This window comes from Leptonotus elevatus, chromosome 5 (assembly GCF_054856555.1).
Source record: "Leptonotus elevatus isolate MCC_2025b chromosome 5, RoL_Lele_1.0, whole genome shotgun sequence".
NCBI classification, from domain to species: domain Eukaryota; kingdom Metazoa; phylum Chordata; class Actinopteri; order Syngnathiformes; family Syngnathidae; genus Leptonotus; species Leptonotus elevatus.
The window spans coordinates 12,249,377-12,275,869 of record NC_141243.1 but is presented as its reverse complement, the minus strand read 5'-3'; the positions used below and the strand labels follow the sequence as shown (position 1 = coordinate 12,275,869).

At 40.7% G+C, this 26,493-nt stretch overlaps 1 protein-coding gene across 2 annotated transcripts in view; it reads left to right on the top strand.

Moving 5' to 3' along the window:
* grid2 (glutamate receptor, ionotropic, delta 2) overlaps window positions 1-25,720 on the top strand; it is a 412,550-nt gene extending 386,830 nt beyond the window's left edge. Inside the window, exons 15-17 of one of the 2 annotated variants that reach the window (XM_086076175.1) lie at window positions 10,076-10,313; window positions 19,406-19,674; window positions 22,875-23,140. In XM_086076175.1, the coding sequence (XP_085932301.1) occupies window positions 10,076-10,313; window positions 19,406-19,674; window positions 22,875-22,980 (613 nt within the window). In that variant the 3' untranslated portion in view covers window positions 22,981-23,140. Of the gene's footprint in view, window positions 1-10,075; window positions 10,314-19,405; window positions 19,675-22,874 lie in introns of both variants that reach the window. The other variant, XM_086076174.1, reaches the window with a different exon arrangement.
* Window positions 25,721-26,493: the final 773 nt, after the last annotated feature.

The window sequence follows — 26,493 nt, the reverse complement described above, 5'->3', positions numbered from 1 at the left end:
AAAACGATTTTGTATAGCAAGATAGGAATGTGTCTTGGTTACTCGGTATCACATAAACAATACAGTTAATTACATATTTACATAAATATACTTATTTTACCGCGCAAATGTAACTAACATAAATGCTTTCCATTTATAAATATTTTCTTTCTCATCTTTTATCAGCTTTACTGACGCTCTACAAACACATTATAATGGTAACCTTTGCATAACCAACGGTAACGTTTTTGCACTTTAATCATCACATTTACAAATGGCACAATATTACTTAAATGGTTGCTTGCATGTATAGTTATTAAGGTTTAATTTCCGTTTCAGACTGGAACTGATGAATGAATTATTTTCTCACAAGAAACGTTTTGAAGTTAGAAGAACATGGAAATCAGCCAACATCATAGAATAGCAATTCTTTTGGGGCCAACTCAACATAAGGCGATTGTTAAGAAATCACAAATCACATATGGTAAATGCAAAAGATCTGTCTTTTGTAAATGTTATTTCATACCTATTTTGAAAAAATATATACAGTATGTTGGGTATTCTGATGTGCGTATAAAGATTTTCCTGTGAAATTAACAGTCAAAGTAGAAGCGTGAGCTTTGTTGTAGGAGTCTGACAGCAGGAAACGGCCATTACATGTCTCGAAGGGCGGTCTGGCCGAGTTGATCAATACCGATGACTTCAAGATCGGTTTTGCAGGTGCTGAGATGACAGGGTGCAGAGTGAGTTCCCACCATTCAGTTAAACTGCGAAGACCCTCCTCCTTCCACGTGGGCAGCGGCACAGCAGCACAGCTTGATCTCTTTTACATCCATTTCTCTCCAGTAGGGATATGAGTAGCTGTTACAAAGAGATAGCGATGATATTCAAACATGAGACATGGCTTTTTATAAACACGCACGAGCTTGAAGGCTTTTAAATAAGCCTCCTTTTTGTGTTTGATTCTAACAATATTTAATTGAGACATTTTTGTATACACTGAACTGACACCAAGTCAAATTGGCCAATTGTCTGACATATCAACCTAAATATAGCCTCAATCTCAAAGCGTGATGATGATTGGAGCTGTCACTCTAAAAGCATTGACACCCTATCGCACACAATTTATCATCATTTCCTTGCTCTATCTCAAAACCTACCACCTCCTTTCTCAATCCAAATCGCCCGCCCACCCGCTCGAATCAATTAATAATGCGTGATCACCCCGCCATCAAGGCTGCTGCCCCTCGAGTTGCCATGGCAACATCCAGACCGCCACTGCAGAGAGAGCGAGAGCGGTGTGTTGGGGACCTGAAGCGCACATACGCACAAACTCGCACACGCATCAGGCCGACGTTTGCCCCCACCGCCACACGGGCAACCTTCTCCTTATTTGCTTTTAACATCTAGCGGGAGTGTTAAAGTCATTATAGATCTCCCCTGTCAAAGTCAACGTTCTTAAAGCAAGGTGATAACGTATTAGACTCACACACATATAGACGCACACAACAGCTATTTCATGGACACATTCGCTTGCACTCACATATTGTTCACGTAGCTACTGACCATTAAAAACATGAAAATGCACACGACTGACACTTAGGTATAAATCACATTTAATCTATTGTAAGAAAAGCTAATCCCCTAATGCATCAGGCTAACATTGACATTGAGACCTAAATTGCATTGAAATTTATACTGGAATTAGTGTGACATGACACTCAGAGGTGACAAAGTGTGAAACGTTTTTATGTATATATTTAAAACGTACACTTACAATTGCAAGTGAGTGGAACTGCCACACTGTTAACCCGAATAAATTAGCAGAACTTAAAAAAATAAAATAAAAGTGAGTGATTTTTACGAGTTGATCAACTCAAAAGTTAAAGTTTTGCAGAACTTGAATGGTTTGAATATAACCAACTGAATTTTTTTAAGCTTTCTGTTACAGCAACTCAATTATTCTCAGTTACTAACTTGTAAATGTTAGTTTTAAAACTACTGGATTAATTTAACAGAAGTCCAAACCATACTGTGACCTCACGAGTGTCACGAAAATGCTGGAGCCTATCCCATCTGTCTCCAGGAAGTAGGCGGGGTACACCCTAAACTGGTTGCCAGCCAATCACAGGGTACACACAGGGAAACAACCTAAAGACAATTCAGGTTGTTCAATTAACTTACCATGCATATTTTTCGGAATATGGGAGGAAACTGGAGTACCCGGAGAAAACCCACGCAGAAACGTGCAGAACATTCAACCGCCACCTAGGAAGGCCGGAGAGCCGGATTCGATCTCACAACTTCTGCACTGGGAGGCAAAAGTGCTAACTAGTTGGCCACCATACCGGCTGCTATGAGCATATTTTTCTAATCTAACATAAATTATTATTAACTTATTTAAACCAGGTAAGGAAACTGAGAACAGATGATCATTTACAATGTCAGCTGCAGAGTAAAATAAGGCTAAAATTAAATTACAAATTCACAAGTAAAATAAATGATGAAACATACACAAAACATAAAGCAAAACATTAGGTTTTATTTGTAAATATTACCCTTTTTGAAACAATAGAAATACATTTTAATCATATAACTACATTTTATTAACTTACAGCTAATTTATGTTTTTAAATTATCCATACCCAAAAACTGGTATAGTTCAATTAAAAAAAAAATTATGAGTACAAAATTACACTAACTTGAAAAAAAAAAGTTAAGTTTGTAGTTGTTTTTTATTAGTATAGTGTACTTTATCTATTTGATCATTGTTGAACGTTCGGGTGTAGAGTGCAGGCAATAGAGCTCGAGGAAGTCCTGAGTAAAGGTTGATGGATGTGGTGAGGGAAGACATGAGGGCAGTTAGCGTACGAGATGAGATGGGGATGATGGAAAAGGGTGTCACGCTGTGGGGCCCCTGAAGAAAAAGAAGACACACAATAGTCACAATTCCAAGTAATTTAAGTCATTATTTCTGAGCAAGGCTGAATGTAGCTGCTGAGGGTACGAAGATCCACAGCAGAAGCGGCTAAACCAAATATAAGAAAAAACTTGAGTTGCTGAGAAACCTGTACACGCTGATTGACTTCCAAGTTATTGTCATTTTAAAACACATTTTACCATAAGAACTCATGTAAAGTGGATGAATGTGTTCAAGGCTAAAACTGTTGCACCAAAAGTGAAATAATGATCAGAGCATTAACTGATCATGTTATTTGTTCATAGCTTATCTAAAGTATAGTTTTAGCATTCCTAATGGCTAGGACTGGACTGGCTATCTGACATGCAGGGCAGATACCCGGTGGGCCGGCATCTTTTTCGGCTGCTGCGGTGCTATTTCATTATTATTTTCCTCCATTTTGCCCCAAAAGCTGCCCATTAATCAGGGACATTCACCCATCATGCATGTGACATTCTCACAACAATTCTGTTGTTATTCCGGGCTTCAAGATTAGGCAATAATTGAGTCCTTACAAACTATAGGATATTTGTGTCTTAGGTTATCTCTGTCACCATATATAAGTAGTATAGCTTTTTCATGTCCCTTCTCAGAGAAATTGAGGCAAATGTGCAGCGTCATATGTGTGACGTGACGTGTGTTTGTGAGTCACATGTGACTAAACTACTAACCCTTTGAAGACAGACAATGTAGAGGATACAGAAATGTAGTCACACACATATTCCAGTTCCATCATACTTGGGAGATTTCTCACAAGGACACACAATTCAAATACTTTCTCACTTTGGCATTTTTTCTGAATCATTTAGATTTTGGAAATTCATATTTCTACAGTCATCTGTGGCACCACAAAATGTATTGTGCGTTTTGGAGCTAAGGCATATTTCAATGGGACAACACCAGCCAAATTAGTGATGGAGACAGATGGTGTACCACGGGAAACCTTTGACTCGAGCCATGTTTTTGTCAGACTGCTGCACAGTGGCCTTTTATCCCGCCTGTCAGCCACAGGCTCAAGATAAATGAAGAACAACGGTGACCGCTATTGTGAGTTTCAAAATGATTGTCATTCCTTTTATGTATTCATTATTTTTCTTATCGACAAAAACAATGGCCGTTTTAACTATTACTTCAGGTGTCATCAAAAGTGCATATCAATGACCAATGTCAAAAGTGCACTTGACATTTCATTTAAAAAATAGTAAAAGTATTTCACTACACAAGAACTCTTTATTAGACGCTTTAGCATCAGAAATGTTGATCACGTTTTTTTTTTTCTTCAACATGACTACTCCTTCCACAGCTTCTTTTATTGTTTTAAAATGTTTAAGAATAAATTACTGTATGTCTATGTCCAAATGGGGACACGTATTTATAATAACTGCATTTTAGTTGAATGGATACTTCAAGTCCCTATCTAGTAAATATTAAAATATCTTGTAAATTTCATATGCCAAGTATGAATGATTTTTTTTTTTAAGCCATCTAAAACGAGGCTTCAAAATCATGTAAAAACAAACTAAACCATACACTCTCAAATGCATTAATTTGTTCACATTTCAAATGTCACAAGTTTTTCATGACTACATACATCCTTACATGTTTAAACATAAAAAAAATATCTCATCTTAAAGACTCCGGTAACTGGAATATATCCCCTCGAGTTTTTACGTAGCTATCCATGTCTTGCTAGCTCACAAGCTAACAAGCTCCCGCAGGCCCCTCGGAGCTGACGTGGCAGACAAGCGGCAGACTTGTCCACTTCCTCACTTGTTGTTGTGAGACACTTAAGGGAAAGTCACGCGTTTCGAAGCAAGGCGGCACGTCATTCATCCTGTGGCTTGCACTGCAAGACAGACGTGAGCGTATACTTCCTGCTTGTATATGGTAGTAATATACCACACAGTGGGCCAAGTATTTAATTTATAACTAAGTAAAAAAGTTTTTAAAAAAAACTGTGGGCCCTATCCGATTCACCATGGATGGCTCTGCTGGACAGCAAAAAAAAAATTGGAGAGGAAAAAAAAGGGACTGGAAGTCTACAGGATTAATTTATTAATTGATAAAAAAAATACATACAAGTTCACAGCATTAAACACAATCAAACGGCCAAACGAAAAAGTGCTGCATAAGCATAACAAAAACAAGGAGGCGCCACCATGTAGCGCTGTATCATACTGCGGATTGTTACAACAGCACAGTGTTTTTTTTCTTTTAGTATGTTTATAGACGCCCACAGTTAGAAACTTATTTTTGCACAGTTGTGAGAATGAATACAGCCGACTTGCTTTCCGGTCAATGGAAGTGGCTCCTCTCATTCTCTTTAAATTCAATGCAGGAGAGGTACACGGTCTACAGTTTCCAACATTCGTGACATATGAGGTTTTGTGGTTAGGAACGGCGCACAATGCAAATTTGGATTACTGTTGTAGGAACGCAACTCCATGCATGTGGACACTGGGGATCTAACAGGGAAGTCAAACTGGTCATAAATCTTTGTCCTTCTCCCGAGGGAAAAGCTACATCTCGCCATGCGATTCATTCCCCCACCCCTTTGGTCAACAGTTAATCATCATTTAAATATATTTTTTAAACTATTAACCCAAACTGTTAAACACTGTGTCAGACCTAAAAGTAGCACATCGTCATTTTGAATCACATGCACATTTGGAGAAACAGCTTTTGGCATAAATCTTACAGGACAATTAGTGTCAAATGATAGATGATGAGCTCCATGCAGCAGACGACATCCTAATAAAAGGAAGAGCTACGGCACTCCACCCTGAATTGCAAATGTACTCTTAGCCCATCTGAGTTACCGCAGCTTAGTCAAATGTCATCTTTCGTCTACTATCAGCTTTTAATGAACAGACCGTAGGGCCTTTTTTTCCCCCTGAATTTGATTGTCAGGAAGCCTTTTTAGTAATTCTTTGTTGTTTTTATTGTACCCTTTTCTATGATTGCTTGAGAAACCAACATTGGCATTTATTAACTATATGCTTTTATCTTCAAATGGATCGCAAATGACTAGCTAGCAGCAATATACCATTATGCCTTGCTTATTGATGTTAAATCCAGTCCTAGTTCTTTGTATGAAGACATTTGATCAATCTAGTATTCTCAGTTTGCTTTTTTCAAAGTTTACCAAACTTGACTGCTGGTAAATGTGTCAATTGTCAGAGTTAAATAGTATGAGTTGGTTTATTGATCATCAATTAGCCACGAGTAGGAAATTGCAAGGGTTCCTCAGTTGTGAACAAACGATGAGAGCGGCGTAAGAATATGTTCACATTGTTACGTACTGTATGTTACTGCGGCAAGCCTACCTAACGTATTTTATATAATTGTTTTATATTTATGACCTAGTAGTGCTATTTGTACAAATAGGTACTGGAATTGTGCATTTACGACAGTTTTAGCATTGGTTAGTGATAGACTGTGGCCTGTTCTGACTTGTGTACACTTTTGTAGTATGTCATTGCCATCGGAACAAAATTCCGTCATGAACTGAAGCTCCCCCCGATGAATTCTGTCTTTTACTCCGCATTTGTATGTGAGACTATTTACATTTGTTGTGCTACTGTTGTGGCTATGAATGGAGCTAGCAAATCAGTTTGAATGAGCTCAATAGAGTTATTCTCATTTGTCAATGGTGTGTTTATTTGTATTGTGATGCCGCAAATCATTTTGTTCTCATTAGCATAGGACATGTGTCGGAAAAGTTCTGACTGGTATCACAAAAAGATTTCAAACCCAAACTATGAGTGAAGAAGTTTGGGGAATGGCCTGGATATATTTCCTATGGAAAGACATCTGTCTTTTCCTTTAGCGACTGTTTTGACATTTATAGAGATGGGAAAAGAGGGCCTTTTTTTTTTTATTGTCGCCTTAAAATGCCCAGGTGACATCACCGTTGACTTGTCCAAACAAGTTGAAATGAGGTTCTTTATTATTTTTCGCTGACCTTGGCAAAACTTCCAAGGATTGCCCTATAACAAAGTGGAAGATCTCTATTCATTTAACTGAGATCTAACATAAGGTCGTTGAGGTCAAATCACATTGGAACATTGTTCAATAAGCTTAAGGCCGGTAGTTGGGTCAAAGGAGTTATCCTCATCATTTCCAGTCGCTGCATGCATTTTAAATAACTTCTTACTCACATGGGCCCAGGAAGTACAATACAGCGACATGGCTGTGAATGATAAGACTTTTTTTTTTAGCAGATTGACATTGAAACGGGCCTTGTTTCTCTAACTATTGTGGTGGGAAATTAATTATGTAAACCATCTGTGTGGCTCATTTGCATCGTTTGATGCATGGCCATCTTGTGTGTTCCTTGTAAAGACGAGGGACGTGCACTGTGATTGTTGTCAGCAGGCTGTCACCGGAATTGCACAAGGGTTCTTGCTCCTCGAGGAAATTCCTCGCATAATCTGCAACATCTGTCGCATTGTACATATATGTGTGGGTTGTTAACTTTGGGACTGTCCTTCTAACCCTCGTTTGGCTTTATCTGCGGCTATCAAAGGGGATTATGTTGCCTGCAACGCATGTTTTGTGCTAGTATGATGAGCCTGAGCGCTGCCTTTGCATTACCAATTTGCCTTTTTGTCTCTCCTTGCTCTACTTCACCTTCTTTTAAACACCCAGCCGAGAACAAACAGATTTAGAATGCATGCATGTGTGTGTGTTGTGTGTGTGTGTGCGCGCATCCCCTTGCACCCCAGCAAGAACGACCCACTAAAATCATAAGCTGAAGGCTAACAGAGGGACCCCATCAACCTCTGAGCTGTATTCTCTCTGAAGCCATCAATCGCCGGACTCAGGCGAGGCTGCATAATGACATTGTGGCTGTGTACTCTTGCTGTGCTGCAAGACATATTAATGTTAGCCACAATGAGTTTGACAGCCCAATATGATGTTGCGGGCTCAGGGAAGGAATTGAACGGAACAACACTGCCCTCAGATGGAACAGAGGCTCTACAGCAATTAGAGAAACATCTGTGTTGTTGTCAGTAAAGGGTTTTTTTTACCCTTCGTTTTTGCTTTAGATTTTGTAATAATGAAAACTGCACAAGAAGTTATAACAGTTAGTCACTAAAGATATACTGTAAGCATGTTCTCACTTTGTTGTATTCTTCTTTGATTAGGTTTGTTTTTAGTTAATTCCTCGTCATATGATAATAAGGCTTTATTCTATTGTGTGATGCTTATCAACATTTGATTCGGTTGTCTTTAAAAACTGAATTTCCAATTGAGATCTGTTAGTTTTGGAATGATAATAATATTTAAAATAATTATATTTATAAGAGTCCAAGCTCTCACTATCATTAAACCTTTAACTGTTTTTGCCTTTAGCTCGTTTAGCCTGATTTACGGAAACTTTGCACGACCAAAAAATAAATGTGATTGATCACACAAATAGACAATGAAGCTGATCAAATAACCAGTTAGTAAACAGTGATACGTCTGCCTAACGCCAACATTTCCGTGCTGTTCATCTTGCGCATTGTGTGAGGAGTTTGAGCAAATAGATTAATTTTGCATGCACAATGTGGTTTACCAAACCTGGGATAAAAATTGTGCTAGCTTATTTTCTGTCTTTAAATACTCTGTCTAAAAAGCAGGTGCAAACAAGTTTGCAAACAACTTTTTCGCTTATATAAACACATCTGAAATTCCCAAAACCAAAGATTAGCGTAAGGTAATGTCGAAACAAAAATGCAATTTTGGAGTTTCCGGATGATCCAAGGCAGTGTTCCTCAACCCTGGTCCTCGGGGCCCCACTATCCTGCCTGTTTTCCATGTCTGTTCCCAATGCAGCTGATTCCAATGCCAGCTCATCAGCAAGCTCTGGAGACGCCTGATAACGATCCTGACCTGCGTTGGAATCGGGAGACATGGAAAACAGGCTGGATAGTGGGCCCCGAGGACCAGGGTTGAGAAACACTGATAAGGGCTGCCTCGGGGCCAATCACAAGAAGGAGTCATGTCATATCACCTATGACAATACTCTTTTCAACTCTGAATTTGTGGGCACACGATTGCATTTGAGGAGGACCTCTGTGAGAAAAGTTTTTTGGTTGTGCTTTCCCAAGTTTTAAACACAATTTTGCAGGGGATCCAATTTCCACACACTTGGGCCGAGTTAAATCAAACAAAACGTTGTTTTTTATGCTGTACCTGGTTTGCCCCAAATAATATCTGTTAGCCTCGTCTACTAACACTTCCATTTCCATCACTTGCATTTGTGGGGCTATACCAGCTGGACTAGCCAACTGAACGCAAGTGAACTAAATAATCACAAACCAATTTCAGTTAGCGACTCCCATTGCACATTTAGCGACACTGAAAGACGACGACCTCTGGTGTTCTTATTGGGAAACAACATTTTGAGTCTCCTCATATACTGTATTGCCTTAATTTTATTGAACTATAAAAAAGCATGCCATGAATGTCAAGGAAGAAGTGATTTGCTAAGTCACTGTAGCTATGTTATAATAATACTGGAGTGTGGATATATAAGAGTCTATTGACATTGATCGCTTCATTCATTGACTGCACTCGTGCATTTCAGCAACAGAGACTCTTTATGCGTTGCTTTATAGGCAGAGGTTCATACAAAATTATAAATACAGTTAAGTGTTACTGTAAAACACAATATATATTCTGTATACTGTATTGGTTAGCTTGATCTTATTTCTCTTATTTTAGATTGGCCACTCGTGAAAATGAGTTGGCAGCCTCCACACACTGCTCGACACTAAGGTCGTGTTCAGCTGGGATCTTAGTAAATCAGGCCCTAAGTCTATAAACACTCCATCGTAAACATTCCATTTTAACGATGGTGGATAATAAACATCCAGACGCTGATGCACCTCACGCATCTTATTTTTTAACATTAACTCAAAAGTACAAAACCATTAAAGTAATGTAAAACATTAAAACACAACAATATAAATCTCTCTACCTTTTGATACCAAATTAAAGCCAGCTAAATATAAACCCGGGAAGCTAATGTAGCAATCTGCATTCATAGAGCAAACCGATGAAACTCAAATTCCGACACCTGACACAGAGTTCAAAATTCTTTGTTGACAGAATTTACCTTTCTGTGTGCTTTACCGATACCCCTAGAATCTTGGAGCTTCAGCAGAACGGCGACATGGATATACTCAAACTCAAGTGGTGGCCCAAGGACAGCCCCTGTGAACTCTACAGCTCGCTGCAATCACGGCAAAGCACCGCCCTGGACATCCACAGCTTTGCCGGCGTCTTCTGCGTCCTGGCGGCCGGTGTGGTGCTCTCCTGTCTCATAGCCATGGTGGAAAGCTGGTGGTCACGGCGGAAGGGATCCAGGGTCCCCTCCAAGGAGGTAAGCAAATGGTCGGGTGATGGGATGGGCGGTACGGAGAAAAAAGATTTCAGGCGTTGTCGACAGTAGAAAATCGATTTAAGAATAAGGACTAGGAGTAAGAATAGAAAGCAATGGTATGAATAAATGACATGTCAAACCTAAAGATAGTGGAATAAATAGTTATTGGGGATAAAGCCCTGAAACCATCCAGAACATTGCACAAAATGGACACATTCATCTTCTTACTCTCACGACACACTTTTTGCACTCAACCTGCATTGTTCTTCTTAAGAGGATTACATTTGTTACACGGCACTTCTGTCAAAAAGAATCTGGAAGATACTGCATCAATCTGCCGTAAGTGGAATTGATCTTTGTGCATACTCCTGCGCTCACAAGCCACAATATCATATTGCTTTTTCTGCTTTCACCCACCATTAGGGTATATTCAAGTAGTTTAATTAGGTTAAAGTATTCTGACATGCCATTAGTCTGACAAGTTAGCAACAATGTGGTCTCAGCCAGTAAATGATAAATAAGACGTTCTCTTATCACATGCGGTCTGAATGTGCTTGTGAAGAAAACACTACTGTTTATTTTTGCCATCATACATGCATACAGTGGAACTTCCAAAGTCCATTCATTGACTGTTGATATCCTATGTCGCCTTTCCTGTCTAATTTACAAAACAATTTTCACATTGTAAATGATTAATGTGTGAAGTGATTTTTGCATGGAATTTGTTCCAGGCACAAATTGTTGCCAAACCAAACAGTGTTTAAATTGCCAAATTTTAAAACTGTATAATTAAGTATTACTGAAATCCTGATATTTTATGAATATTGTTGTAAATAATGATTTGTAGGTGTCACATCATTCATCATTCTTCATTCATGATGATGGAACCTAAAATTTTGTTTTACCAGAAATGTCTGGTTGAATGTTAAAGGGAAAGTGTGTTTTATTTAGTGCCATTTAGTGAGGAACAAATAGAATGCAACAATTTGGAACCACGCACACTACGGTGCCTCAGAGAAACCACACTTTGCAAAGCTACCACCAATTACTCCCAATTATTATTTGGAGTGAGTGAGCGAGCTGGAGCAGTGGAAGCAGTGAGAAAGAGTTGCTAGCAAGACCTAGCTGGAGCGGCTAACAAGTGAAGCTAGCAGAAGAAGCTAGCAGAAGAAGCTAGCAAAAGCTAACGAGAGCAAAGCAGAGGAACACAAGCGGTGGTGGCCGGAATCGCGGGACTCAGCGACGACCACCTGCAGGCCCCAGCTGTGGCGGGCAAGCGGAGTTTGACCCATTGGGTCTGACACTAGCTGCAAGCAACACCAGAGGCTAACTACGTTCGCTAAGTTCTTCTCCTTCAGGTATCTTAGAAAGATGATGTCAGCCTCATGTAAAGCACGGTGCGATCTATGTAATATAATTAGCGATTACTATACCTACGATTATATATATTTAAAAAATGCACCTTGATGTGGTAGAACATATTTTTTGGCTTACTATTGAACTTAACAGTGGGTTTTTTTATAAATGAATATTAGTTCACCACTAGATGGCGCTAAATAGTACACACTGTCCCTTCAAAACCATTTGTCTTTGGAACTTTCACTGCCCACTTAAGTATGATGGCTCAGTGGTAGAGTGGTCATCTCCCAACCTGAAGTTTGTGGGTTCGATCCTCAACACTGACCATGTCGAAGTGCCCTTGAGCAAGATACTGAACCCCAATTTGCTCCCAGTGGAGCAAGGCAGCGCCTTGCATGGCAGCAGCACTCCATTTACCATTTGCTTATTCTAATTCAAAATATTGCCCGAAATAAACAGCCACTGTGAATGACCACCAATGTGGATCATTACATAAAACTTTCTTCATATATTCCATCCTTCACAATTTAATTGTGTCTGGACCTTCTCAGCTCAACTTGATCAAAGTTGTTTGATCATCTTTTGCATGCACACAGGAGTATGTCCATCAAAATGGGTGTTTAAAGAAAACATTTCTACTAATAATATTGTGTCAGTTCGGGTTTTTAGGAAATCTTTTACCGCAGCAATTTCCACAATATTAACCTCAGTTGTTTTATAACAGCTTTATTCATCCTTAATTGAGTACTGTTCCCTGCTTCAAAATGTGGCGAGAGCATTCACTATCGTCAGCGGTAGTAATCGACCACTTAGTTGAATTCCGCCGAGAACAGAGGATGGTGATATTGTTCAAAGCTCCAACAAACAGCCCAGGGCTCTTTTTTTTCCGGAAAGCTGCAATTTTCCCTGACCACAGAAGAGTCCAAAACGGTGACTCGCAACATTAAACATGGATATTTACACCTCTGGCACCGCTCTCCTCAAAAACAGTGGCACCTTGTAAATTAGCGGCAGCGCACTGTGAAATTTCCAATCAGCCCCTTTGTGCTTGATCACCCCAGCAGGCATATCAATTGAGGCAATCAAAGTGTTTTCTGGGAGCATTTTCATGATAGAAACCCTGCAGTCCTTGTAATGCGGATGCTTTCTTTGCTGCACCAGAGACGAGAGCGCGTAAACAAAAAAAAGCCTAATGGCAACAGATTTACTCGCTTTTCCATTAATAGATTAAAATCACACAACCGTGGGTCACTTTTACCAACCATTAGCATTTGTCACATCCAATCTCTTAACCTTATCTAGCTAATCCTATCTCTCTGCACTCCAAGTACAAGGGGGGCTAATGCTTAAGTGGATGACTTTAATCACAACTGCAAATGTGATAATCCAGAACATGCCACAGATGAACTTAAGCAAATGCAATTATAGGTGAAATCATTTGTACAGTTATCTGGGAGGCAATTAAAAATGTGTTACTAACATCAGAAACTTGCTTGAAGTAGCACAAGCAGATAACACGTTGCCATCAGGTTAAGAAAATATCTATATGAAGATAAATTGAGGTTTAAGGTACTAGTGTAGATATAAGAGTTGCTCATTAGCATTTCTGTAATTGCTTTGGGGACCCCAGATCACCTTCTTTAGCACCTTAAGCAGTAATTAATGCAATGCTTATGCAATCTTGAATTCGACTAAAGATGGACATTTTGCTAGAATGGTGCACCTGGATGTTTTATTGACTATTAGCTCTTACTCGTCCTTCGGCCTATTTGATTGTCAAGTTCTACTTGCTCTCTATGTTGATTCCTCTATAGAAAACTCTGAACACCTCTGCATGCACAAGTAGGAGCTGAAGGACACATGCAGCCCCACCCGCCCCACCCGCCTCAATGTCAGCTCCTTTGGCGAGAAGCACTTACAAAAAGCTTCAGCGAGAACCAGGCTACATGTTTGACAGCCGCCTGACGGCAATTTAGTTCCCCCTATATTATGACTGCCATAATTTCATTATGCACTGTCTTATTGCTTCGGTAAATCAAGTTACACAAATTAAATAATTACCTCACATGGTCCCTGCTCATTACTTAGACATCTAGCGTGAGTGAGACACGTACATTATGTTCCATTTGGAAGAAGGGACCAGGCACTAAATACAAAAATCAAGACAAATTGTTAGCACAGCGTGACTCTCTATAAAATATATCATAAATTGTAATACAAGGTTAGAGAGTACAACTTTCTAATTACGCCTTATTATTAGATGCTGTGTTCACATATATTCGCATCTGGTTCTTTTGTTCGTCAAGTATGAGCATCACCTGATCTTTGAAGGTATTTGAAATTTTTGTGTGACCTTATGCAAATATTTTTTTTATTGGACAACTTTTTTACAATGTTTTATAATAGCGTGTAAACACTAAGTGAATGAGACCAGAGTACTGAACACCAGAGGTGGGCGTGTAATCGTCACAAACCGGGTCAAGTACCGACGGACTTCTCAGTCCGTCACTGATGGACACCCATTTTGTTGACCGACATACTGACGGAATGCCCACGTCTATCTGTCGGTCCTAAAACAGGAGTGACAAAGTGATGACGGAAAACGTGGTTAAAATAAAATGACGAGTTTGGTTCTTGCTTGAAAGACTGACTGACAATGACGGAATGGCGCCAAGGGCGCTAACGTATGACAGACCAGCAACATTTTGTAAAATGCCTTCCTCTGCTAAACATTGCCTAAGAACGTACAGTAAATGTCAAAATAGCACTATGTCTCACAATAGTTATAAAATACTCTAGAAAATAAAGCCATGGATGTATGATTCACACCTTTACCATGGATCCCTAATCAAGGCTGTAATTATCCTTAAAGGTACATTCAGTGGATTCTAGCGCCATCTAGTGGTGAACTAATAATTCATTCATTTAAAAAACTGACTATTTATGTCAATAGTATGCAAAAAAATATGTTGTATATCGCATCAACGTATTTTTTTATTTTAAAATCGTGGCTCTAGTCTCACATTACTACAGCTGCCATGTTTCGGCGCCATCTTCTGCTATGGATGCCCAAAGAAAAAATTGGCGAATGTTGTTAGCCCGGGTGGTAATGCATCGACTGTCGGACCCAATGAGTCGACCGTAGCTTACCTTCCACAGCTGGGGTCTGCAGTTGGTCGTCACTAACTCCCGTGATTCGGGCCCATATTGCTTGTCACTTTCTGCGTTCCTCTCGCAAGCTTTTACTCTTGTTAGCCACGCTAGCCTATGGCTCCGGCTCCCGCTAGCCACTCTTGTTAGCTGCTCCGGCTAATTCCGACTCGTTTGGTCTTTCGGCGACACTCACCGGGCTTCACAATGGCTGCCAAGTCGCCGTCGCTCGCTGACATGCTCGTTTGTTCACGCAAAATAAGAATTGGTGGTAGGCTTGCGAAATGTGGTCTCTCTGAGCCACCGTAGTGTGCGAATCCTGCATGCTTCTAATGCTATTTTTTGACCAGTAGATGGCGCTAGGGATCACTGAATGTCCCTTTAAAAATGTACGGTAAACTGCTATTTCAAAGTCTTGAAAATGCCACAGACACAAGAAACAATATTGCTATTATTTTCTTTGTAGCTTTTTTTATTTTTTTTATTGATAACTAAAGTAAATTTAGCCTAATCTTGTTATGTTTGAAGTGGTCTTATAGAATTAACAAAAGTCCAAAATAAGAATCAAAGAACCCCAAAACGAACATTAGGAAAATGACAAAACGAAGATCTTGACAGAGAATGTTTCTGTTTTGGGGGGGTGTCTTCACCAAATTAGTTTTTTCCTTGGCCCTTGTTCCACCTCTTGTTTAGTAGAGATAACTTAAATACTTTTTGTGTGGCTTTGTTCACTAACAAACAATTCCAACATAAGCTCTCTGTTGGAATCGGAAATGTGCTTCCAAGACTATAAATAATGCATCAATCGACCAGTGTTGCCCTGTCTCTGATCAATTTTGTCTATGGCACGCCCCAGTAAACACACCCTGACCACCCCCTTGAAGTTCCCTGCTCAGTTACCAGCTTTAATCTGTCATTCAGACCAGTAGTCATGTCAGCCACTGAGCATCCACAAAGACACCCAACCTTCATCTGAACTCAAATGATGTTAGGCGCTGTGGCGTTCGCCCCCATAATGCACAAAACTCACACCCCCTGCCCGTCAGTTTGAATGAAGAATCAGCCCCCGACTGAGCACAGGAGAGAGTCGCAACATGAACAGGATGGACAGCGGAGATTTGTGGTAATGACAGAGTCTTTGATTGGGATCTCTGTCAAGGTTTTAAAGTAAAATCATTATTATCGATATATTTGAGGAATTGATTTGCGTGCATTTGAAAGGACCATGCAGCGGTCTATCAAAGAAAGCTGAAATTTAAGTATTTAAATAAGTGTTGCCAAGGCATTGATGCAACTAACCCAGTCAGCCATGATTGTTTTTGATAGTTGACCCCTGACATTTATCTTCTAACCGGCTGGTGCATTGATCCATCGACTGCTTTTGATGACTTGCCACGACAACTTGAAAATGAAACAGATCAGTTATTTCAGACATCATCATGCATGCGTACCAGGATTCAAATGTGATTACTTCCGGTCTCACTGTAGTTCGAACACATATAATTCAACTTGAAGGCAGCTTGATAGATAAATCACCCATTGCATTTTATCTCTTTGGCAACACTCGCATAAAATTTGGCCAGTGGAGTCGTTCTCGTTTGTTTAATGTCACCCATCCCTTTAAAGTTAAATTGCGACACGCTCAGTTTAAGTGAAGAACTCGTTGGCCTCCCGCAATCTCGCTAAACGTGTGTGCCACTTGAGCCCGCCATGCGTGTGTTTTTCTCAAGCTTCACATAAAACAGAAATGTCTGGTCGGCCCCGTTTTTTACGCGTGGGCTGGGAAAGGCTGGATTAGTAAAGTATATTGGCACAGAGAGTGCGCTCTTGGCCTGAGAGTGCCACTGCGGTGACTTTACTATGCAGAGTAACACACAGTGTGGCTTAGTTTAAATGTTATGAGAGGTATTTGAAATTGTTTAGGTTAAATATACTTTAATTTCTAAATTACCCTTAGAGATCAGGGTTGTTCAGAGTGTGAAATCCCAAGTTAACCTAAACTGTAAAGTTATGTTTGTAACGAGGTGCTAGTTTGTAGCGCTATTTAGTTGTAGTGCTAGCAACCTTAGCCAGCTAAGCTACTGAAGCTACCAAAATCTTGCTCTTATGTATCACATTTTATTTTCAATTTTGATGTTAAACATATTGGTAGTTTAACTACCAAACCATTCGAGTTCCAAAAGTCCACTGTACAGTACTAGGCTAGCATTTTGTTTTTGAAAAAAGTTGAGAAAGCGGTGCCGGCTAAATAAACACCCAAGTATTAGTGTTTTTTTTGTTTGTTTTTTTGTTTTTTATTGTAGCCTTCTGTGTTAGTCACTTCAGATATGTCCCAATAAAAGTAACAGCAGTTGCCTGGAATTGAAAACGTCCGCACATGCACACAAACGCACACACACACACACACACACACACACACACACACACACACACACACACACACCCCCACACACCATGGCTGCCTCACCTCGTCAATCATTTCGGCTTGTGTTGATCAAATGAATGCTCAAACCTGTGCCAAGTTTGCCATAAACATTCATGAATCCCCTGCAGAGTCTGACCCTTACGTGTTCCATCCAGGTTGGCTGTACAGTCAATAACACATACAGTATTATTATACTCAAACCCTTTACACCCAAACAAAACCCATCCCAATACATGGCGCGCACATGCTCTGCACCTATCAAACTTCTACTAATCTGTGGTTGTGTGTCTGTATTTCTTCTGCATTCTCTCTAAAACATGCCTGCATATGCTGTACCTTGACATGCATACTGTCCGCTGCAATGTTGTGTTTTTACCTGTGTCTGTGTTTTATGGTTTTGTGTGGAATGGCCAACATTGTCATCTACGGACCGGCATCTTGATGTTAACGTTTATTAGCCGTATGGCTTATACGCTCATGCACACAATACAAAACACCTCCAAACAGATTGTCGACTCGATTTCATTTTCAGACAAACATGATTTTCAGATGATGTCGTCGTTATGCTCTCGCTGGCCTGTTTTTAGCGATGCTATCCAAAACATCAGCTCGGCTATGGATTCTACTGAATAATTTTGCTACTCTTCAGATAATAATTCTACCTTTTTTTTTTTATCATATTGATGATGTTTGAGCCAGTGCACATCTGGCAAAATGTGTAGTATCATTCTACACTTACTTACAACCTGCCGTTGATAACATCTTTATGAAATAGGGATGGCCAAATTCAGCAATTAAATCATCTATTTTGTTAAGATTTTTATGGAATTGGATCATTCTGAAGTCCTGTTTCAGTGGCAGTATCGTATTGGCTGCCCAAAAGAGTCACTGCAGCATTGATGTAGCTAATCTTTATATAGCTGAGGTCACCTTGGACTTCTTGAGACAGTCAATTTGCTGAAAGGGCATTAACAACAGCGCCTTAACTGGTTGACTCACATGAGTCGTGGTGATGTTGGACTCAGTTGCTTCAAGATGAGATTGGTCAACAATCCATTCCACACCTTCATAGAATAAAAAAAATAATAATAATATTATGCCCATCCCTAATATAATGACAAAATCATCTATGGCTGAACTGTTTTATTTGGTCACTTTAGTAACACATATTAATTGTGAATATCACAGTTTCTTTATTTTATTTTATTTATTTATTTTGCTTTAGATAAACAGTGCAATTAGTATTATATTTAGAAACACCGAGTTATCCCCAACTTAAATGGCATGATTTTATATATATATGACCCATTTCATTCATAACAAGGCAGCAATTGTTTTATATTTTTGGCCTTTTAAATGTTTGAGAGATTTTTATGAAGGAGTTCTGTCACTGGAGCAAATAAATATTTCGAAAGCTAAACTTCTGAATGCTAAACTGTCAAATGTCATTGTCAGATCTCCTCCATAATTTTAACATCAACGGTTATGACCATGTCTGATATTTCATACGATCCGTGTAGATTTAGCATGAGCAGAACAGGTCATCTTGTTTTGTACGCTTCTTTGCTACATTTGACCTCTATAAGTATTCGATTTTGAGCTGGGAATTGCTTGTCTGCTCATCCTAACTCTTTGGAATGATCTGTGTCAATGTGGCTCAAAGCTCTCATATTGCCTTGTTTTTTTTTGTTGTTTTTTTAGATAAGTACTCTGTGTTGAGGGATGTAGCGGGCGAGGGGAGAGAGACAGAGAGCAATACAAAATGCCATTTATACATCTCCCCTTTCCAGGTATATAACGACTGTGTGAATGTCTCTCTGAGGACACGACACAGGTCGAGCTGCTTCGCTGCGTGCGCTGACTGACTGCCGTGTCTCTCTTCTCGCTCACCCCTCCACCTGTCTGTTTTTCCTCCTATTGACTTCTCTTTGCCACCTTATCATCCCGCCATCTGCCTGATCTCATCTGTCACTCATACCCTCTTTGTCTTTGCCCGTCGCTCTGCTGCTTGTTGTCTGACTTTTGATTTTGTCTTTTTATCTCCTCGCCTGACTTGCATGCAAACAAACACTTTTGGCACATTTATACAAAACCCTTCTACTCCACGACACCCCCCCCCCCCCCCACCCGCTCTACGCATGCCACTACACTCCGACAGCAGGCAGATGGCCCATCTGCCAGGCAAGCTGCCGATCCGTGCCCTCACAACCCCAACGAGCACTCCATGGCCCTGGGCGCTCAGACCCAGAACCTGACCTCCAACACTTCCAACGCCACGGCCCCCGCCTCCACCCGTTACCAGCCCCCGGCATGCTGTGACATTCCCTGCGCCCTGATCGTGCAGCACTCCTACGAACCCAACCACCCCTCCGAGCTCGCCCCCAAAATGCGAATGACCACCTTCACCACCTCACCCCCCACCCCAAGGTTATACATACAGTAGAACTTATAAGGAAGAGCACGGTTGCTAATGCTTAAAGACTGATAGTGAATGACTGAATGCCAGTACAGAATTGGTTCAAAGCGAAATGAGCAGTCCATGTTAAGACATGCATTTTCCTCACTGCGTGTGTAATGCGGCCTTTTAGCCTTTAGAGGAGGCTGTCTCTCTATTGAGGGTAAAAGCAGTGTTGCATCTTTACTCATCAAGTTCAACGCAACACTTTTTCACATCATACTTGAGTCACCAAAGTTATGCCTTTGCTTTCTAATAGATATCAGAGGTGGGTTAAAGTTGCTGATTATGTACTGTAGGTGCAGTATGATTACGGCAGGTCCTTCCACAAAACCCTTTCACTCGTCCTTGCTGCAGACCCTTTCTGTCTTCCCTCAATGTTATCCCCTCTCACAAATGGCAGATTGGGCAATCCCTGCTTTTTCACGTCCATTATTTTCTTACGGTACCAACTATTTACAACCCTTTTTCATACCCTTGTTTTAATTGTTCAGTGTGTGTATGATAGTGGCAAGAAAAGCATCAGTGCCCCCCTCCCTATCCTTTCCCCAAATGCTCCTTCCTTAGATGGCAACAGGGGGGGGTGCTACTGTTGATCCCCTTGGTCCATGTGCATCAAATGGTAGGGCCCAAGCACCTTCCAGAGCCCCCTTGACCCAAAGGACACGGTCAGTAAATCTTGTCTTAACCCCGGTGATACGATGTGACTACCCCGCACTTTCCGCTACCTACCTCTGTGAGCCCTACCTCACAAAATGAACGTATTCCTAAGCAGCCCTTGTAACCCCCCCCCCCCCCCCCAACCGAGCCCCGTCCTCACAAACAGCCTCACCTCATTCATTGCGAACGGCGCCATCCCGCCTGTCCAGCAACAGCATGAAACACCTCCACTTGAGTGTTACCATCCTTAGGACTTGTGATTAAGATATTATGTTAACATGGATAGATACGTATTCTTAGTCGTTTTTAAGTTTTATTTCATTTCATTTAGCTAACTGTTGTTGTAACATACAGACTTTAAGTATGAGCTACAGTGGAGCTTCCAAAGTTGAACACAATTCTTTGCGCTATTTGACTTCCAAGTTGTTCTCGTTTTAAAACATTTAAAATTTTAATCTGTTCTAGGCTTGAAGTGTCGGCATCATAAAACGTTCTCAACAAAATCAGCCATAACAACAAAGATAGTTAAAAACAATAAATTGATAACAAAGACAGTAAACACAGGAAAATAATTATTGCTAAAACCCACAAAATAAAAATGTGTTTTCACATTAAAATTGAGGTGGCTTTCCTAACATTTAGTGGGAGGTCATTCCAAAGAGAGGGACCGGCAAAGGAAAAGGCTCAATCCCCTCTGAGCCTCCATTTAGTCCTCGGTACCCCCATTAGCGTCCTGACCAGAGGCTCCGAGCAGGTGCGTAGTGGTGGAGGAACTCTAAGCGGCAAGATCGTAAAACCATTTAAAGATTTGAAAATAAAAGTATCTTAAAAAGAAGGGAGGTCAGAATTTGAGTTTTGTGCTCCCTCCTACGAGCTCCAGTTAGGACATGAGTAGTAGCATTTTGGACCAACTGGAGACGCTTGAGGGAGGATCGGCTAACTCCAAAATACAGTGCATTACAGTAATGCAGCCGAGATGTGACGAAGGCAAGGATTACTGTTACAAGAGGCTTGACTTTAGCCAGGTGCCACAGTTCACTGTCCAGTTTAAGACCCAAATTTGAGACTGTTGGCATTATATTAGGTGCCAGGGGGCCCAAGTTAGCAGGCGGCCCCTTGGACCAAACATCTTCTGTTTTCCTCTCATTAAAATTCAAGGAATTCAGTGTCATCCAAGCCTTGGTTTCCTCCAGACAGGGCATAAGTGGCCTCAGAGAAAGCGTCTTTTTTGCTCAACAGGACACAGATCTGGCAGTCATACGCAGAGCAGTGCAACAAAACACCATGTTTTCTTAAAGGGGGTAGACACAATGAAAACAGCAGAGGCCCCAGTATTGAACCCTGTAGAACACCATACAACAGTGGGGCAGTTCATAACTCAGAACAACAAAGGCTAACACAAAAAGGAGTAGTAAAGTCGAATCATGGACCATTTGGTTCGTCTACTATGTGTATTTACATTAGATTGTTAAAAGTAACACAATTGATATTTAATGTATTCCTCATATGAGCAGCCAGATAATTTCCTATGTGACAGCTCCATTTTGGGGCTGAGATTGTCTTAACACTTAGACACAATCAGGCAAGTTAACCCTTAAAATGCGCTAAATCGAAGTCTCATGCGTGATTAAAGTATATTTTTGAAACATTTTTTTTCAAGATTATACCACTATTGGAGAATTTGACCTTGGGGGTTCCACTGTACTTGTAAATCACACGAAGCCATCATTCAACAAGTCGTAGAAGAAGGTGCAATTAGTAAAAACGAAAGGAATTCCCATGAAAATGAGATGTTGGTCTCAATGTGAATTCTGTGCGCGAGTGGCCTTGTGACATAGACCAATGTTAAGTATTTCTTTCCGTATAATAACTGTATCAGTAGAAAGACGTAGTTCACGCTGGAATCACAAAGCACACAGCACAATGGTGTGTTTTCACAAAGTATTCCAGGTTCTGCACTCCCTTAGAGACTTTGTAGAAGTGTTTGTATGTTCCTCTCTCTCAGTATCCTGACCATGGCTATCCCTCCCTCCATCTTTTCCCTTCCTCTTCTTCTTCACACCCTCATCACATCACCTCCATCCGACACCTAACAATCGCAATTTCCTATCTGGTGACGCGTCCTCCCCAATCACGTTGTGCTCGTGTTGATGGCGTCCTGCGGCCATTTGCTCACCTCGTCAATGATTGTTAATCCATTTTTATATCAAATGGATGACGTGCGGAACTCATCCCACCCTTGTCTCCTTTTCTGTTTCCTCCTTTTCAACAACCAACTTTTGTTAACCTCCTCTCACAACTATTTCTGTACTTCACCTTACCAAACCTTCCTTTTCGAATCCCTTTGCTTCCTATTTGTTGGAAATGTCCCTTAAATCTCTCAAATTCTTTACATTTGACATACTTCCCACCTTTCTTTGTTCCTGTCCCTCGACTCTTTTTGGCCCATCAACCGTCACGGCCTTCTGTTCTCCATCCTCCTCCTCCCCCTCGCCCCCCTCTCCGCCCGCAGGACGATAAGGAGATCGACCTGGAGCACCTACACCGCCGGGTTAACAGCCTGTGCACAGAGGACGAAAGCCCCCACAAGCAATTCTCCACCTCTTCCGTCGATCTGACGCCCATGGACATGGATGCGCTGCCCGCCGCCCGCCAAGCCCTCGAGCAGATAAGCGACTTCCGTAACACGCACATCACCACCACCACCTTCATCCCCGAGCAGATCCAGACCCTCAGCCGCAGCCTGTCCACCAAAGCCGCCGCTGGGTTCTCCGCCGCTGGGTTCTCCGCCGCTGGGTTCTCCGCCGGCTTCGGCAGCGCCGGCGGCGTCCTGCAGGACCACCGGACTGGTGGGGTCGGTCCTTTTAGGCAGAGGGCCCCCAACGGTGGCTTCTTCCGCAGCCCCATCAAAACAATGTCCTCCATCCCCTACCAGCCCACAGGTCCGGGACCTAACTTTGGATATGGCAACGACCCAGACAGGGGTACATCCATTTAAGTGCTTGCTTAGGGATGGTTTGCTAGGAAGGTTCAAGGGGGTGTGGTAAGATCCGATGGGGTTATGAAGCAAACAACGCTAAGAAAAACAGTCAGCGTAGACATCTATGTACATAGTAACTTTTCTGTTTTCAGTTTCTGCTTGGATGATTCCATTTTCTATGAGGGGGCGAGAGGAGGTGGGGTTCTGCTCGGACATTCGCTAGAGGTGCAATTGGGACAGGGTCCACAGAGAAATGATATTTTTGCTTTATTGGTGTTAATCTTGTGATTGTCTGGGGGGATTCTTCTGAGGGTGATGTTTTATGTTCCCTAACATGAGGACTGCCTGTCTGAAAACACCCCTTAAGAACTCTTGTATTGCTCTCCCGCACTCCAGCTCGACCTTGGCGCTGGTCTAGCCGTGACACAACAACCTTGTATGATTTGTCTCAATCCCTTGGAGTATTGCGAGAGTACTTGGTAGGTTTTATCCAAAAGTCGGAGTTCGTGCTCAAGTATCTCTCGCTCTTAAAATGCCCGATCATCTCTCTCGATCAACGGGGGCCCAAGACCAGACAAAGGGAACAAATGCAAATAGCTTGCCGGTGAACTTTTAAACATCTTAATGACGCTGTACAAAAACTACGTCCGTCATTTTGTTGTGTCGGCCTGAACATGTCCATTCTTTGATGCACATTGAAGAGACGCTTTGTGAACCCCACTGCACTGCAACAGTGCCCACAGACCTGTAAGTGATTGTATGTGGATCTGACCTTTGTTTTTATTTGTTTTTTTCCTCACATGGTACTGTATTATCTGCTTTTCAAGTCATGGTGAGACCTTTTAATCAGACTCTTCAGAAAGGTAATAGGAAGGAAAGAAAACAAAAAAAAAACATAAGAGAAAGGATTTTAGTGCTTATTATATGTCTTTTTATGAGATTTGTTTTCAGAAGAAAAAAATATTTTAACACGTGGAATGTGTTTTTGGTCAGGAAATACAAAAAAAAAAAATAACATTGTTCCGAGCTGTGTAATTGTTTGAACTGCTTAAATGAGCGCTGTAGTCTATTTTTTTTTTTTTTTTTTTTGCTTCATGCAACATTCAAATCATATGTTTACATTTTTGGCTTTAGTTTCAATGCCGTAATCCTCTAGAATCATGTTTTGAGTCATTAACTCAGTTGTAAAATGGGTTTTGTATTGAGGAGAAGCCACTGCAACAGCATTTTCAGAACAGGCCTTACACGCCAACTAAGTTACCGCACCCCCTTTGCAACTGCCAGTCAAGCCCCAGATGTCCTAGCATAGCAGAAAACACCCAAGAGCAGACGAGTTTGGAATATCTTTTCCTGTCATGTCAAGTGTACTCTTTCTATGACTTGTTTTTAAAGTGCCAATTAATTCCAACAAGACCATTCAGGTGCATTTCAGTGGTGAAAAAGGGGGTGCAGTACATTAAGAGCATTTTGTGGGGGTTGTGGTTGGTTCAATTGGAAACCAATCGGTTTTCACTGACACTTAATAATTGATCATGTTATCGTTGTTTAGCACAATTTTTCAGTTTATCTTTAAGAGCTAAAAAACGTTGTGCATAGAGAACTCGATCCAAGCCACAGTGTTTAGAAGCAAGCGTTCTTAGGTGTTCTTTTCAATATTGTTAGGCTGCCGTATGGCTACTGAATGGTAAAATAGGACACAGACATTTATAAAAGTTTTATTTAGTATAAATGAAAGACATTATTAATGAAAAAAATGTATATTTTACATGTTAATACTATTTTTGTTAAACAAAAAGGAAACTATCATGGTAAGCTTTTGTGTTTTGTTTATTTTTCCCCCCTTCCCACAGTGTTTCCCAAACTTTTTCCAACTCAAAACCCAAAGGGAATTCCTCTGTGGGGAAATAATACATTTATTTCAACATGAGTAATTGATTATTAGCACACAATTGACCCGCGACCCATTTTGGGTCCAAACAAGAAGTTTGGGAAACCCTGCCTTACATGGTCAACATCAACACGTACATCAAAACCCTTTTGCATACACCATTCTCAGTTATTAGATTTTTGTTCTGTCTAAATAACAAAAATTGGCAAGCTTTTCATTAAAAAGTAGCATGCAAAAACTTTCTCCTGCCGCTATCTGTTGACATTTTTTTTTTTAATTTCACATATAGAACTACAGATTTTACTTGATAATTTTCCAAAATAATAATTACAACAACAAAAAAAGAAAATATGATGTACAGTATTTAAGATAGGCCTATTTTGTTGTATGTGTTGCATATTATTCAAAAACTGAACAAACCGGGGCCTCTGTTACAGGTGGCAAAGCTTTCTGTGTATAATTTGTCTAATAAACAGGTTTTCTACAGTGGGATGCTTCATGTTGTTTTTGCAAAGGAAAACCTAACCTACAGTATCACATCACGTCCTGCACATGTACAGCAGTGGCGCGAGGTGAGGATTAGCCACTAGATGTCAGCAAAGGCAAGTATGATACAGTACTGTACAATGTGTTTTTCTTTCAGGCATGGTACTCTGATTTTTTTAAATATATAACAACAGTATGTATTAGACTACATGTATCTGGGAAAAAATACATGTTTGTTGTCCTCTTTTTCAGTAAAATGCCATGGTAGTAGGCAGAGGTAAGTAAATATGCATTGGGGGGGGGGGGGGGGTCATGACACTTAAGTCACTGGATACTCATGTGGCCCTTGGGAACTACCTTTGGCCCCATGATGGTGACCCCTTGCTCAAGGATTAACTCATCAACTGTAATGCTACTTGTTTAGCTTTTTGTGCCATCACAACCAGAAATTGGCTCTTTTTTTTATGCTTCAGAGGAGTAAAGGGTCTGGCTGTACAGTATGACCAATACAATTACTTTCTGTATAAATTAAGTATGAAAAGCTTGAACTGTAGCTGAAAACACAATGCTATAGTAATAACCAGAGAAGCCCGCTGTCCCCTCCACATTGAGTCTGTCAGTCGTCTTCAAAGGGTGAGTAGTTTTGATTTATTGATTTAATACAGTGAATATAGAATGTCTATACACCCATGTTCAAATGCCAGGTTTTTGTCATAGACAAATCCATAAAAATAAAAATAAACACCATTAATATGATCTATTACTCATGCCAATTTA